The following is a 16,058-nucleotide window of genomic DNA, read 5'->3' on the forward strand; positions in this document are numbered from 1 at the left end:
GTCACATGCTCTCTTGTCTTAGCAGGTCTCCAGTCTTCCCTAAGGCAATCCCTAGACTTTCCATAAAAGTAGCCAGTGTGATGTGATGACTGATATCTCTCCATTCAATTAACTTACTCTGTGATGTTTCTATGTGTTTTTCACCGAAACCCTAAAGGGAAGGGACATCTTCCAATAGCTGCATGAAACCCATATTTGACTGTATCTGAAAGTTTCCACTCCGGTGTGAGAAACTGCCTTGCTGTTTTCTCGTTCAAGTGACTGTTGTGAGATTTCACAGGTAAATCCTAGCCTTGCCTGCTGTGACAGTGGATCCCAGCAGGAGCTGAGATGGCCACTGCACCTAAAGAGGCAGAAAATGCTATTGGCTTGGAGGAAATCCACACAGAGAGAAAAGAGCCACCAAAAGGTGGGTTTCTATTGACAGGACTGGAAATTTGGGTCCTTGTTTAGCTGGGGTAGAGGGAGGGTCCTCAGTTGTGCCACTCCAGCCACTTAAAATCTCTGTACATGGAACCACAACATCAGCATCCTACATTCCCCTCCCACCACACCTACCAGGCTGGTAGCTGCTGCCTATGGCAGTGGGAAGAGCTGGATGGCTTGGCTTTTCTCAGGCCTCTGCTTTGTGTAAACACTTCATTATATTGGTAATTTGAGGATTCATTTAATTGGAATAATTTTTGAAATGTTACTCTGTTTCAAAAGCATTTTAAATAGCACAAGGCTGTCCTTCCTCCATTTGTGCTGGCTGCTGTTTCAGCCCTGCCACCAGGACATCCAGGGGCTGGTCAGTGGACATAAAGCTGGTAGATGTTTCCAGGCTTTTTCCTGGTGCAGTCCCACAGGAGTATGAGAAATGTTTTATGAAGAGGAGATACAGTTTGACTGCTGATAAGTTCTGTGTCTTAATTTTCTTTTCATGTTTAGGACAAAAGACATTTACAGTGGAAGAAGCTGTGGAAACCATTGGGTTTGGGAGGTTCCATATCATGCTTTTCCTCATCATGGGCAGCACTGGGGTAGGTATCTGAGCCATCTGTGCTGGCCTGAAAAAAGCTTTCTTCTCATTTTTCTCATTGCTGTGCAACAGCAACCATAGGCACATACTGCTGCCAGCCCATTTTTTCCATACATACCTTCTCAAGCAGGATTTCTGCTATTTTCATCCTTGGTGAAAATAGATTTTGGTCCTATTGATATCAGACCCATTTCAGAGCAAAGCTGAGTGGGTTGGCCCAGAGCATCATGGTTTGCTCCCTGTTCTGGGGCAATGTCAGGACATGTCTTCAATTAGGGCCAGAAGGTTAAGTTCAGCTTTGCAGCTGTATTTTTCATGTCATCCCCATGGCACTCAAATCCTGTGCAAGCTGGCTCAGAATGCCAGGCATCTTCTCACCCCTGGCTACCTGAAAAATTTCATAACTTTTATGGTCTTGCGTTAATTGTGTATCTGTTTTGGGAACTTGGGCAAAAGCTGAAGGCCAGGCTGGGCTAAAGATGTAATGAGGGTCTATCCATGACGATTGCTGCAGCTGAGGTTAAAAAGTCTGAACTTGTGTGTAAATAGTCAGCTCGTTCCTAACTGAAGCCAGCACTGGGGCACAGAGCCATGGAGCAATGATGTTTTTAACCAAAAATAGTTTTAAGAGTTCATGTTAGATGCCTGAATCCACAGCTAGGTACCCAACCAAGCAGATTGGTTTCCAGAGACAGTTGAAGATCTTCTAATAACCCAGCAGGGTAAGAGTCTTCTCTGCCAAGGATGACTCTTTCCAAACTTGCCAGATACACAGTGTACCTGTACCTGCTTTCTTGGTGTACTGTTCTCTCCTCCCTGTCACCCAGACCTCCCAGGTCAGGCACAGGGCTCAGACCATTATGGAGGTACCATGGCTTCACAGGACTGTTCTGACATGGTGGAGCTGCCATGGCTGCAGGCCTTGTAGGACTGAGAGATGTTTCCCTTCTTGCTAACGCACACACTTGCTCCCAAAGGTGGTTGAAGCCATGGAGATCATGCTGATAGCTGTTGTGTCCCCTCTCATCCGATGCGAGTGGCAGCTCCAAGACTGGCAGGTGGCTTTAGTGACGACAGTGAGTGACTCATGTTCCCCTAAACTGGTTTTCCACCATGTGGCCATAATCTTGGGTACCACCATGGGTTTTGGAAAGCACATTTCCCAGCAAACCAAATTCCTAGGTTTTGGCAGGGATAAGAACAGCGCCACAACTGCAGACATCAGAAATGAAGCTGATGAGAGCAGAGGTCCATGCCCAGAGCAAGTAATGCCAAAGCAAATCCCCACTTTCACATTCTTATTTTGAAAACCCTGCGACCCACCCCCCAGCTTTGAGGGTTGCAGCAGTGAGTGCCTACACAAAGGAAGCCACCCTCTGAAAGCCTCTCCCTTGTGGTTCTGGGCACCACAGTTCATCCTGCTGCCCTGAGAACACACAGCTCACCCACAGCTCAAAGAGCAGAGCTGCCCCATGTGTCTGGGAATGGGTCCTCCACAGCTGTGTTCCAATCCCCCTCAGATGGTGTTTTTTGGCTACATGGTGTTCAGCATAGTGCTTGGGCTCCTGGCTGACCGCTACGGCCGCTGGAAGGTGAGTGACTGCTGGAGCGCGCATCCTTTTCCTGCGCTCTACAGGAGCCATGCACCTGGCTGAGCCTGTGCCTCAATGACCCTAATTCCTGCTCTTTTGCAGATCCTGCTGCTCTCCTTCCTCTGGGCAGCCTATTTCTCCCTGCTGACCTCGTTTGCCCCATCCTATGCCTGGTTTGTGTTCCTGCGGGCCATGGTGGGAGGCGGTGTGTCGGGCCACGCGCAAGGGTAAGGCTGTGCCAGCCGCCTTCCTGAGGAAGTAACGGAGGGGCTGCAAGAGGAAAGGGACCAAATTCCCACATCACCTTCAAACAAAAAGCCATTCTGTAATTTCAACAAATCCCAGCAACTGACCTAATCTGCAGTTCCCAAGGACTCCTGAGGACCAGAATAGAGGGGGCAGCTGGTTTACATTAAACTTGTAACAGAGGGATTATTAAGCACATATAAAAGCAATTAGACAGGTAACAGATGAGTTACCTGTCTAATTATTTTTATGAGTAAAATGAGTAAAGGCTGCTTCCTCCTTAAAAAAAAAAGTCACAACAATTCTGCTTAAGTAGAAAATCATTTTTGAATTATGTGAAGCGTTCCCACTGAGATTAAGTTTTTGTCTTGTTGGGACAGGATGTGAGGAAAAAAAATTCACAATACTAACAACCACTTCTCTAGGGGCCTGGAAAAATAGGGGTTTTTTTTGTTGACTCTCTTATGGAAACAAATGAAACATTTCAGCACCATCCATGGTTCCTGGTTGCTGCCCACAAAGGAAAACCACAAACTGGTCACATTGACCCAAAAGCCCTTTGCTGAAGGAAAGGACATAGGGGAGAGAGAGGTACTGTTGGGAGAAGACACTAGAGTCATACATCTGTTGAGCTGCTGACACAGCCTCCCTCACAAGAGGGCCCCCATTCCTTGGCCGTGGAGGCTGCTCATGAGCCTCATGAGGGCGGAAGGAAATTGAACATTTTATAAAAGACTTCACTGGCTGAGACAGAAGGAGCCCCTGGGGTTCTCTTTCCACCTCTCTCTCCCTGTCCAGCTAAGGAAACAAAATTCACACTGGGGAGCTTGAGAGATGCCTGTGCCACAAGCTGTCTGCCCCAAGGGCATGCCAACCATTTAAAAAGTGGAACAGAGTTTTCCTTATTTCATGGGAAAAAAGCCTTTACTAAAATGTTCATTTCTATGAACACATGCCTGTGCTGACACCTCAGTCACCCCACAGGACCTTCCCATAGGTTTCCTGATGTATGGACTGCAGTTTTTACCTGCTTGTATCCCACAGCCATGGGCTGGAAAGGATTCATGCCTTGTGTTTCCCTTGCATGTAATTTGGTGCTGGAGTGGGAGGAATATTGAACAGGGATTCCTTGTATCTGGGTGATCAAGGTGGAAGAGGGATGGTAAGAGGGATAATATTCCTTCTATGAGTTGAGCTGAAATGTTACTTGATTTGTATGGAAATTCTCATTGCAACTGTATTTCTACTTTTTTTTCCCCCTCTTTTGCTAGACTTATCATAAAAACGGAATTTTTGCCCACCAAATATCGGGGATACATGTTGCCCTTATCTCAGGTAAAAGTGAGCACATCACTGTGTTTTCTGTCTCCAAGTCCCAAGGGATTACTTAAAGCCACCCAGCAGTGGCTTAAGTACAATTGTATCCACAGCAAATTATTGGTTTTTACCTGGAGCTAATTAAGACTCCCTTCACTGTCCTTCCCCAAATGTTTGTCTTTCCCTTTTTCCTCCCACCCAAGCCCAGCTTCTCAGCCACAGGATGGCTCAGTTGAACCTCAGCATTCCCTAGCACATTCCCCCATGTGTCCACAGAACTGGATCGAAAGGGAAGAAAATAAACAAATCATTGCTGTGTGTTCATGTTCTAACCCCTTGCTTTCCCTTGGAAAGGTGTTTTGGTTGGCAGGATCCTTGCTGATCATTGGCCTGGCATCAGTGGTGAACCCAACCATCGGCTGGCGGTGGTTGATCAGAATTGCCTCCATCCCTGGCATCCTTCTCATCCTGGTGTTCAAGGTAGGAAGATCTCCACTCTCCACTCCCAGCTGTACTGCCACTGCCCTGATGTCTGCCCAGGCACCATTGCCCTCCACCCTCTTCATCCTGGGGTTCTTCTTGTGTCCTCCTTTCTCCTCTTCAGTCCTCTCACTCAGCAGCTTGGTAAGGTCCTGAAATCCTGGTGGGGCTGCAGATCAGCTTCTGGGAGATGCCACCTTGCTGGTGATGGCCTGGCTTTACTGGTCTGCTGTAGCCCTTCATCAGCCCAGGTTCCAGTGTCCAGGTTGCCAGCAGCACCCAGGGATTGTGGTGATGGGCCAGGCACCAAGAGGAAGACAGGCTGGATAGTAGGAAAAAAATGACAAATAGTACCTTCAGTCTAATGCTGGGCACAGCACACTCTCTTCAGTCTTAACATTTTCTAGGGCTAAGGAAAGTAGCCTCAGTGAAGTGTTCACAGAGTGCCAGGGTAAACCACAGTTTCCCCAGGTTTCCTTCTACTTCAGGAAAACCAGTCTTGGAGAATCTGGTTTGTGGAGGATGGTGTGGAAAATCCCTGCTTACAGTGCTCATGGGCACTGCAGTGCTGAGCTGTAGCTGCTGGGGGCTATAGAGATGGAAAAGCTCTTCCTGCAGCTGGGTGAATGCACAGTTCCATCTGGGGCACTACCTGGGCAGGCAAATGTAAGGTTGCTGTGAGTATAACCCATATAACCTGGATGTTTACTTTCCCTGAATATTTTTGTCAGAAAATTTGGATAGCTGAAGTTTGTCATCCAGGGGGAAAAAAAAGAGAGAGTTAGTATACATACCTTAAAAAAGTGGTCTTTTATTAATATTTGACTGAAATAGATGTAATTGTTTATAATTTAATAGAGCAATTTAATTTAAAAACTGTTTTATTTTGGAAACAGTACCAAATGCTAGTGACGACTTACATTTCAACCACTTCTTCCTTTTTATTAAAATGGCCTTGTTGTGCCTTCCAAAACTTTTGCTTCAGCACTAATATGCGCCTCATCTCATTTTAGAACATCAATTAATTCAGGATTGTTTTTGTTAAACCTGTGTCTTTGGCTTTCACCTTTCACAAGCCCTTGACCCAGATCATGGCAGACCCCAGGGAGCTAGACCCCAAATGGGTTTGTTGGGCAGGGTGTCCCCCCAGCATGGGGAATGGGGGGCTGGGGCACACAGAGTACCCCAGTGACCACCTTGACCATGACCAGAGTGACCTGTGACTACTCTGAGAGTAACCACCTGTTCTTCATGATCACCTTGTCCACCTTGACCCTGCAACCTTGAGAGTGACCACCTGAACCCTGTGACCACCATGACCCTCTGACCCCTTTGAGAGTGTCAACTTGACCTTGGGGCCACCTTGACCACCTTGAGAGTGACCACCTGAACCTTGTGACCACCTCATTCACTTTGAAACTGACCACCTTGACCCTGTGACCACCCAAACCTTGAGGCCACCTGGACCCTCTGACCACCCTGAGAGTGACCACCTGGACCTTAGAGCCACTTTGACCATGACCACCTTAACCCTGTGACCACCTTGACCATGACCACCTTGAGAGTGACCACCTGACCTTGGGACTACCTTGACCCCTTGTCCATCTTCACCACCTTGAGAGTGACCACCCTGAGAGTGACCACCTGGACCTTGTGACCACCTTGACCATGACCCCAAAGACTCCAAATCCCAAAAACCCCAAAACCCCAAACAACAAAACCCCCAAATCCCAAAACCAGAGTCCCTCAAACCCCCAAAACCCCCAAATCCCCAAACCACCAAGCCTCAAAACCCCCAAAAACCTCAAATCCCAAACCCAAAATCCCAAAACCCATGGCTGGGCAGGGAAGGACAGACAGTATGCTCCAGCTCATGGGGTGCCCTGTGCCACCCTGAGCAGGCTCCTGGGCACGATGTGAAGCTGTGAGTAGGACAGGAGAGGTGCAGAAAGGCTTCCTGCTCTGTTTCCAGTTCATCCCGGAGTCGGCTCGGTACAACGTGTCCACAGGGAACGCAGGGGCTGCACTGGCCACACTGCAGAGGATAGCCAGGATCAACGGGGCAGCCGTGCCAGAGGGACGCCTGAGGGAGCCTGCCCAGGTGAGTCTAGGGGTCCAGCCCATCCATCCCAGGAGGGCTGCCAGCATCTGGGCTTCAGGGAGGGAGCGGGACTGCCAACCACATCTTGCTCTGATCTTGCATCCTCCTTGCCTGATTCTTTTCCAAACAACTGCTGAAAGTAATGTTGAAGATGTCAGTTTTCTTTTGGAGAAATGTGGCAGTGTTCACAGGGGTCTCAGGTTGAGGGAAGAGACTAGGATCTGTCTCTATATTTCAGAAGGCTTGATTTATTGTTTTATAATATATATTGCTTTAAAACTATACCAAAAGAATAGAAGAAAATGTTTCATCAGAAGGCTAGCTAAGCTAAGAATAGAATTGCGAAGAATGATAACAAAAGCTTCTGTCGCTGACAGAGTCTAAGCTAACTGACTGTGATTGGCCATTAATTAGAAACAACTCTATGAGACCAATCACAGACGCACCTGTTGCATTCCACAGCAGCAGATAATCATTGTTTACATTTTGTTCCTGAGGTCCCTCTGAGCTTCTTAGGAGGAAAAATCCTAAGGAAAGGATTTTTCATGAAAAGATGTCTGCGACAGAGAAACAGTAACCTTGGCCTTCAAAACTGAATGGAATTTTTTGCTCTTTTTTTCTTAGCTGTGAATAATTTTGGGCTAAGAAAATATTTGCTTCCTTTCCCTACTGGCAAAGCATGCTGTTCCTTATTGCCCACCCATCCTGCAGGGGTGTTCCCTCTGCCATGGGATCTGGAACTGTCCCTTGGGGTCTCTCTCAGTGCGGTGACTGGGCAGGCTGCACAGATCCCTGCCATGAGGTCAACCCAGCGCTCCCAGAGGCTTCTCCAAGCCCCTGGCCTGGCTTGTCCACTGTGTCCCAGGACCACAGATCCTGAGTGTGGAGCCACAGACCAGCAGGAGCGGGTCAAAGGAGGAGAGACCTTTTCACTGATAGCATTACCTGTACCTGTAAGCAGCTGAGCAGCTCAGGAGTGGATTGCTGCTGGACTGAAATGCCCAAAAACATGCGTGGGTGTCCTTTGACCCCAAGACAGGAAGATAAGACAAATCCATTGTTCAGGGCCTCAAAATTATTCAGCTCTTTTAAATCCCTTTCCTGGATCTTTTTCCTGCATATTCAATCCCACAGGCACCGAGTATTGTCCTTAGCAATTCATGCAAGATGGTGCTATTGTATTGGAATTAGTTAGGATTAAAGCTTCCCAGTAATTTAATTGAATTTATGTAATGGACCCACATTGGATGTGGGAAGGGCTGTTGTTAGTTTTGCCCTCTCTCAGGCTTAACCAATGATGAGGAAAATAAAAATAAAGGCAACCCACACCATCCCTGTGAACTTGTGTCCCCTCGGTGGTGTGACCCTGGAGGGCAGCAGGTCAGGCAGGGCCCCCAGTGCCTGCCAATCTCTGCTCACTGGCACTTCAAGTCCCCAGAAAGATGTATGTGCCAAAAAGCTTGCTTCACAGGTAGAGCAGTGAGAGCCGACAGAAGTCCCAGCAATGCTGGCCCCACAACAGCAGCCAGGGCCCCTCTGGCACCATCACAGTCACAATGGCACCAGACTGCTCAGATCTGGGCATCCTTTGGGGCCAGGAGAGCTCAGGATGTTCTCTTCTCCCCTCCTCCATCCTTTGCAGTGCAGCTTCCTGTGGGTTTGTTTTGGGAAGCAGGGCTTTGCTCCCTGGAGGTTGGCTGGGTGCTGTGTTGCGCCATCTGTCTGTGCCACAAGCAGCCTGGGGACAGGGGGAGCACAGGAGGGCCTGGCATGCCAATTGCTCTCACAGATGCCTTTATAGAAACTTCTATTTCTATTGTATGATTTTCAGGAAAGAAGGGGAAGATTCAAGGACCTCATCCACCCCAAATACCTCAGAACCACTTTGCAGATATGGATCATATGGTAAATATTTTTTGTGTCTTGCTTATCAGCTCATTCTCTTGGTTGACAGTGTGCAGGGAGTAGGATTCTCCCATTGACTCTGCCTTTAACAGGACACCACTCTGCCTCTGATGGTGGCAGGGTGAAGCGACATGGATCACCACAGGTTTGTCCTGTTTCAGACCACACCTCAGACACCCTGACTTGTTGCTGTTAACTGAGGCAGAAAAGGGCTGGACTTCCAGGATGGTGCTATGAGTCCTTCCTCAGGACAGAGCAGCTCCTGGGAGCCAGGGGAGAACCACGGGGCAGAGCCCACACCTGACTGCAGAGGGACCAGCTGTGTGCCTGCAGCTCTCCTTCCCTGCTTGGGGAAAACTTATTCTCCCCAGGGATGGCCAAAGGACTGCTGAGACAGGGCTCTGACAGAAACATATTCACCATTACCAGTGCTACTCCCAGGGGGAAATTAAGGCTGAAGAGACAGGTTTCATATGCAGCGTTCCCAGGAGCTGTATGCAAGGGTAATACATGTTTCATTTGCTTTGCTCTCTGGAATGGAAATGTATAAATAATAGGTCTGTGGGAACCCATCAACCCAAAATGTTGTGAAGTCAGGCCTTGAATTTTTTATGTTTCTTTTCCCCTTGACTTCTATGAATGTTATGAAATATCTTTTTGTTTTTTTTATCTTTCTTTGTCTCCTAGTTGTCCCAGGAACTCTTGGTTCATTCTCAGGTCTGCATTCCCATCTCCTCCAGCATTCTCTGCCTTCCCAGGTGGCCCAAATTCTGCTGCTCATTTCTGAAACTGCCAGGGGGGATAAAAAAGTGAAAATTACTTTTCAGCCTGCTTATGATCAGGTGTATTATGAATTACTTGATAATGACAAAGCAAGGCTGCCCTCACCTGGGTCCCCCAGGGGGTCACAAGTCCTGTCAGCAAACCTGATCCAGCATGGGCTGCTCTCTCTCCACAGACCCACAGGTCCTGTCAGGAGCCTGCTCCAGCATGGGCTTCCCGTGGGGGTCACAGCCTCCTTCAGGCACCCACCTGTTTTGGCATGAGAACCTCCAAAGGCTGCAGGTGGATCTCTGCTCCACTGTGGACTTCCATGGGCTGCAGGGCACAGCTGCCTCACCATGGGAAGCATGGAAATCTCTGTTCTGGCAGCTGGAGGACCTCCTGCCTTTCATTCTTTACTGACTTGGGTGTTTCTCACACCAGAGAAAAACATGTTCTCATTTCTTTCTCCGGCTGCTGCTGCTCTTTTCATGTTCTAACAAATGTTATCCCCAAGGCACTACCGGTATTGCTGATGGGCTCAGCCTTGGTCAGCAGCTGGAGTTGGCTGCATCGGCTCTGTTGGGCATGGAGGAAGCTTCCAGAAGCTTCCCATAGAAGCTACCCCTGTAGTCCCAACCCACTCCTAAAACCTGGCCATGCAAACCCAGTACAAAGCTGAACTATGAGCTGGGGTGAGGTTTACTGAGAAAGAGCAGTGCCTGGACATAGGAAGGAGTGCCATGGCACAGGTGACCAGTGGCCTGATGGGTGCCTGAGCCACCTCTCTGCTCCAGCTAAGGGGCTTCATCATGCAGAGCTAGTGCAAGCAGCAGCAGAGTGTAGTCACCAATTGTTGCGGTGTTGTGAGGGTCCCCAGGATGAGGTGAGAGATGACAATTGACTCCAAGTTCTCAGAAGGCTGATTATGGTATGGTATGTTATGGTATATTATATCATAGCATAGCATATTATAGCATATTATATTATACTATATTATAGCATATTCTATTGTAGTGTATTATATTATAGTATAGTATATTATAGTATATGAAAATTATATACTAAAACTATACTAAGGAAAGAGAAAGGACACATCAGATAGCTAGACAAGAATGAATAATGAAAACTTGTGAGACTCAGAGTCTGACACAATAGTCTGTGATTTGTCATTAAGTTAAAACATGGAACCAATCCAAGATGCACCTGTTGGTAAGCAACCTCCTAAACCATATTCCAAGCAATCAGATAATTATTGTTTACATTTCTTTTCTGAGGCTTCTCAGGAGAAAAATCCTGCAAAGGGATTTTTCACAAAATATGACAGTGACAGCAGAGATTCCAGGGCACCCCAAACCTGCTGCATTTGAGTTTTCTCACCTTCCCCATCACTGCTGCACCTCACTGCAGCATTTCTCCCCACAGGCTTGGCATAGCTTTCGCTTATTACGGCGTTATCTTGGCCAGTGCTGAGCTGCTGGAGCGGGACCCTGTGTGTGGCTCTGCAGCCCTAGCCCTGCAGGACTCCAGTGATGACTCTGAGGAGAGCCACAGCCCCTGCCACTGCCACTTCTTTGGGCCTGCTGCCTACCAGAGCATGATCATCAGCACAGCCGGAGAGATCGCATGTAACCTCTTCCCTCATTCCCACTGCCATTCTCCTCTAACAGTGCTCGCTGCAAAGGTTTGAGCTGTGCCTGCACTCGGTGACAGGGGCTGACACGAACTGGGCACTGCTGGCAGCTTCTGGGATATACAGACCACGAGCCTGTGGCTCCTGGCTCAGCAGGGCACTCAGTGGGGCACACCTCAGGCTGGGCTGTGGGCGCTGTCTTGGTTTGGAAAGACAGGAGTCTGCTAAGGAAGGCAGGAGCCTCCCCCTGAAATGGAAAGTATAAACCCTCCCCACCCCTCCGAATTGCTATAAATTTCAAATTAAGGGGCTCTCAGGCAAAATATATGGGAGCAGGAAATAACAGTTCTTTAATAAGGAAGAAAAAAAAAAAAGGATAAAATAAACAATGCACTACACTAGAACAACACTGACAGAGTCAGATCCCAACCTGACTCCCTGTAGGTCAGGGTGTTGGTAACAGTCCAATAGGAAATGTGGCTGCAGCCCTCCTGGAGTGTCAGGTGTGGTTCTGTTGGAGCAAGGGGGATCTGTAGAAAAGGGTATAGTCTTCCTCTGAAGATCCAGTGGAAGGAGAGGCAGCTACTGTTCCTCTGGGAAATCCAGTGGAGAAGACATGCTGGTGTCTCAAAATCTTCTGGATTATATCTGGGTAGCAATGCTTGGCTCCTCCCTCTGGGTGGAGCATCTCACAGTGGGATGTTATAGTTCTTATCAGTCATGCAGTGACATTCACTAGCCTGAGGGGATCCCCTCCTCAGGAGGGGATATCTGCTGATAACAGGGAGTGATTGTGATCACTCAGAGAGATAAGGCAAACTGCCCACTTGACAAAAGACAGCTGCCATACAGATGGTAATAGAATACATCTTGCCTTGCAATCTGGAACAGCAGAAGGAGCAAAACCACCCAGGCCTGTGCTGCTCACACGGCCGTGCCTTCCTTGCATGGCTCAGGACAGACATTGGTGTCCTGCCTCAGCACAGCCAATTTCAGAGCAGCACAGGCTTCACCATCTGAGGGGAAGGGTGAAACATAAGGGGCATGGGGGCAAATCACAAACTTTGAGTGCAGGAAGAGAATTATAGTGTTTGTGCATTTTACAGGATGTTTGGTAGGCACTAGGTATCTTTCAGTAACACTGTGTAAGGTCTGTCAAGGCAGACAATCATTGCAGTTAGATCATCAAGTGTTTAATGGTTTTCCTTTTCATTTCCAGTGAATCCTGTGAACATTCTCAGCATCAATCTCCTTGGAAGACGTCTAAGCCTGTGTATTACCATGGGATGTACAGCTCTATTTTTTCTTCTCCTTAATATCTGCACCTCAAGGTACTCTGGCTCAGACTATATGTCTTGTTTGAGGGTATGCAATGCTGAGGGCAAGAGCTCTGGTATTCTCAGGTCACCAGTCTGCCAGGCCAGTAATTCTTGTAGGTCTAAGAAAAGCCTCTGACAGGCTCTCCTTTTCCTGGGAAAGCTGTGGCATCAGATTCTGTGGTGCAGTGGTGTGCAGAGGGGTTCACTTGTACTACTGAGCCCACATGGCTTCCCCTAAGCATCCAACAAGCTTCTTTCTGGCACAGTCCAGAAAATTAAGAAATGTGCGAACAACATGCACTGGAAAGAAGTTATATTTGTCATTCCATTTTTTCTCCTTTTTCTTTCTTTCTGGCATCTCTGCTGATGCCGTTTGGTGACATTAACTCTGCTCCACATGGCTTTCTCTCCAGGGCAGGCATGGTTGGCTTTCTCTTCATGCTACGTGCCTTGGTTTCAGCCAACTTCAACACCATCTACATTTACACAGCAGAGGTGGGTTCTCCTTGAGGTATGTTGAGCTGCTTGGAGGCTTCAAAATACCTTTTGTGTATACACAAGAATGCTGCCTGCTAGCTTGTGGACTAGTTAAGAGTCACCTTCCTAGAATTGTGTATCTCTGGCATCTTGGCTGCAGTATTTTCATATGCAAGATGAATGAAGGAGTCAGAAAACTAGCTTGGAGATGACAGCAGTAGATGTGAGTGAGGGAAGAGGAGTGCCCTACTAAGCCAGCTGTTGCTCAGCTCCTATAAAACATTATTTTTGAGGATGTTGGGTACCACTGTCTTCTAAAATCCACAGTCTTTCCCCTATTTAACCCCCACAGTGAGAAAACAGACTACCACTAAAAGGAACATTTTCCAGCACTTAAGGGGCTGTATGAGGTAGTATATGGGGTTATATCTAGGATTCTTTTCACTTAATGGAAATTGCTATGTTCTGTCTGCAAAAGGTTTTAATCCTTTAAAGAGCTTTTCTTTCACACAAGTTTGCAGCCATGAGTTCTGTGAGTAAAGTTTAAATTGTTGGGTTTGAGTTTTTTTTGTTCTTTAAAAAAAAATGTATGGTGTTAAATGGATTTCCTTGTTAATTGATTAAAGTGATCCAAAGCAAACAGAAGTAGCTCCCTTGCACTTTTAATAGTGCACTGTAATATTTAAACTTGCACCTGGCCTTAATACCAATTTTAGCAGTTTTGAATAAGTTGCTGTTGATGTAAAGACCATTGCTGTACCAGCCAAACCATAAATCAATTCTACTCACAATTTAATCAATGATCCAAATCTTTTGAGCCAAGTGCCTGGGCTATTCTTTAATAACTTACTGAATTTGCTTGGCCCAGTAAAGTATTAAAAAAGGCTTAAATGAGTATACTTGCTAAAATCTGTGAATATTAAGAGGACTAAAAATTCAGTAAAATTCACATTTAAGTGTTTCATTGGCACAGGTGTTGGGGAAGTGTGAAAGATAAACAACACAAGGCATATTTTTCTAAGCCTATTTCTTACTGGGATCTGTTGTTCTTTTTCTTTCTTCTAAACAAAGGTGCTATTGATAAAAATGAATAGGCAGACTTGAACTCTGCAGACAATATCTTTTCTTCCTGCTTTCAAGTTACAGGAGGGCCCAGTCGTATAAACAAAATTTTTCCTTTACCATCCAATCTAACCTCTGTGATTTTGAGCATAGGGCCAGGAAATGAAGTAGTGGTAGTGATGCTAAACAAATGCTAAACAAAGGGGAATCACAGCCAGCTTTGACTTGCCCTAAAACTTTACTTGGGGCAAAAAAATGAGATATTTGTGATGACTTAAATGAGGCCCAAGGGAGCTTTTATTTCTTTTCATATCTTATCCCATTAGCTGCCCTTGATAACACAATGGGTCTCTCTGATGAAAAATTTTAAAAAGCAAAAGGAAAGTACAGATATTGCAGATTGCTGTTGGATTAATCCAATTTATTTCTGGCCTGTTTTAGGTTTATCCCACCACAATGCGAGCACTGGGGATGGGGACAAGTGGGGCATTGTGCCGTGTGGGAGCAATGGTGGCTCCTTTTATATCACAGGTAAGAGCATGCTTGATAGTGTTGGTAGACATGCTGAACATTACCATCAAATACAGAGATGTCCCTGAAATTCATCCAAAAAAAAGGGAGGATGTAATCAATTCCCTCCCAACCCCATATACAGAGTACTTGGGTGGTCCATGCCAGATGCAGCTTTAAGAAACTCTCATCACAGAGTTCAGCTCACTAGTATTTGAAACTTTCTGAAAGCTCTTAAGGTTCACAAGATACTGTTTTTTTCTATTGTGGAGTCTCTCAGGCACTTATGACCCTTTGTCCACTCTTAATTGCTATTTAGTGCCAATCCCCCACACCAACGAGCTGCTGTTTGATGTTCTTTGACCTGCAGGTTCTCATGAGTGCTTCTTTCTTGGGAGCCCTTTGTCTCTTCTCCTCTGTGTGCATCATCTGTGCCATCTCAGCAGTGACACTGCCCATTGAGACCAAGGGCAGGGCCCTGCCGGTGGGTACCACACCCCAGGAGCTCCTGTGGCTCCAAAAGCTGTTGGGGACTTGTGATGATGCAGCCAGAATCCAAGCCCAGCTCTCCTGAGGTTTCTCAAGCCTGACAGCCACTCACAGGAATGTGCTGAAGGAAAAGCAGCTTGAACCACTGCCATCCCATTTGCCCAAAGCTTGCTTCTTGTGAAAGAACAAGCTAGGTTGCCTGCCCCAGCCACCTCATGTCAGTATGTGAGCTTCAGCTGGTGCAAGCCCCTCTTTACATCTCTCTCCAATCCGAACTTGAAGGTGCAGCTTCTCAGGCACATGCTCTGCTCTACCTTTGCTGCAAGGAGAGAGGACAACAGATGCACAGAGCACCTAAAGTACCAAAGTAATTTCTTAATCAAATTCAAGGCCCCTTCATCAGTCCATCAGCTACACACTTGTAGTCAGTGTTCTCTATAAAGCAATTAGCCAATACACTAAGGCCAAAGACTAAGAGGGAAAGTTTAAATGTGTAAGTCACAGCAGTTAAAACAGAGGAGGTGGTGAGCAGTCCTGTGATTCCAATAAATTCATCTACACCAACATGAAGATTTTCATGGCATGCAGCAGCATGGCCACACCAGTCTGTGTCTAATCAATTTCAACATTCTACTCTATTCCATTCCATTCCATTCCATTCCATTCCATTCCATTCCATTCCATTCCATTCCATTCCAATAGATTTCATTTCAATTTCAACAATCTATTCTATTCTATTCTATTCTATTCTATTCTATTCTATTCTATTCTATTCTATTCTATTCTATTCTATTCTATTCTATTCTATTCTATTCTATTCTATTCCAATAGATTTCATTTCAATTTCAACAATCTATTCTATTCTATTCTATTCTATTCTATTCTATTCTATTCTATTCTATTCTATTCTATTCTATTCTATTCTATTCTATTCTATTCTATTCTATTCTATTCCAATAGATTTCATTTCAATTTCAACATTCTATTCTATTCTATTCTATTCTATTCCAATAGATTTCATTTCAATTTCAACATTCTATTCTATTCTATTCTATTCTATTCTATTCTATTCTATTCTATTCTATTCTATTCTATTCTATTCCAATAGATTTCATTTTAATTTCAACAATCTATTCTATTCTAT

General features: G+C 46.1%; 1 protein-coding gene across 1 annotated transcript; it reads left to right on the forward strand.

Moving 5' to 3' along the window:
- Positions 1-2,541: 2,541 nt before the first annotated feature.
- Positions 2,542-15,651, forward strand: SVOPL (SVOP like). Its single transcript, XM_026790766.2, has 11 exons — positions 2,542-2,613; positions 2,716-2,840; positions 4,131-4,194; positions 4,531-4,656; positions 6,629-6,757; positions 8,589-8,662; positions 10,850-11,052; positions 12,277-12,388; positions 12,790-12,871; positions 14,357-14,446; positions 14,796-15,651. Exons 1-11 carry the CDS (start codon positions 2,542-2,544, stop codon positions 14,997-14,999), a joined length of 1,281 nt encoding a protein of 426 aa, XP_026646567.2. The 3' UTR covers positions 15,000-15,651.
- The last annotated feature ends 407 nt before the right edge of the window (positions 15,652-16,058 follow it).

The sequence above is a fragment of the Zonotrichia albicollis genome, chromosome 4 (genome assembly GCF_047830755.1).
Source record: "Zonotrichia albicollis isolate bZonAlb1 chromosome 4, bZonAlb1.hap1, whole genome shotgun sequence".
NCBI classification, from domain to species: domain Eukaryota; kingdom Metazoa; phylum Chordata; class Aves; order Passeriformes; family Passerellidae; genus Zonotrichia; species Zonotrichia albicollis.

What these genes read in the sequence shown, in the direction of transcription:
- SVOPL (XM_026790766.2), top strand. Translation starts at nt 2,542, where the DNA reads ATGGTGTTTTTTGGCTACATGGTGTTCAGCATAGTGCTTGGGCTCCTG. An exon ending in GTGTCGGGCCACGCGCAAGG is followed by an intron (nt 2,841 to 4,130) that starts GTAAGGCTGTGC and finishes CTCTTTTGCTAG; the next exon opens with ACTTATCATAAAAACGGAAT. An exon ending in TCTACATTTACACAGCAGAG is followed by an intron (nt 12,872 to 14,356) that starts GTGGGTTCTCCT and finishes GGCCTGTTTTAG; the next exon opens with GTTTATCCCACCACAATGCG.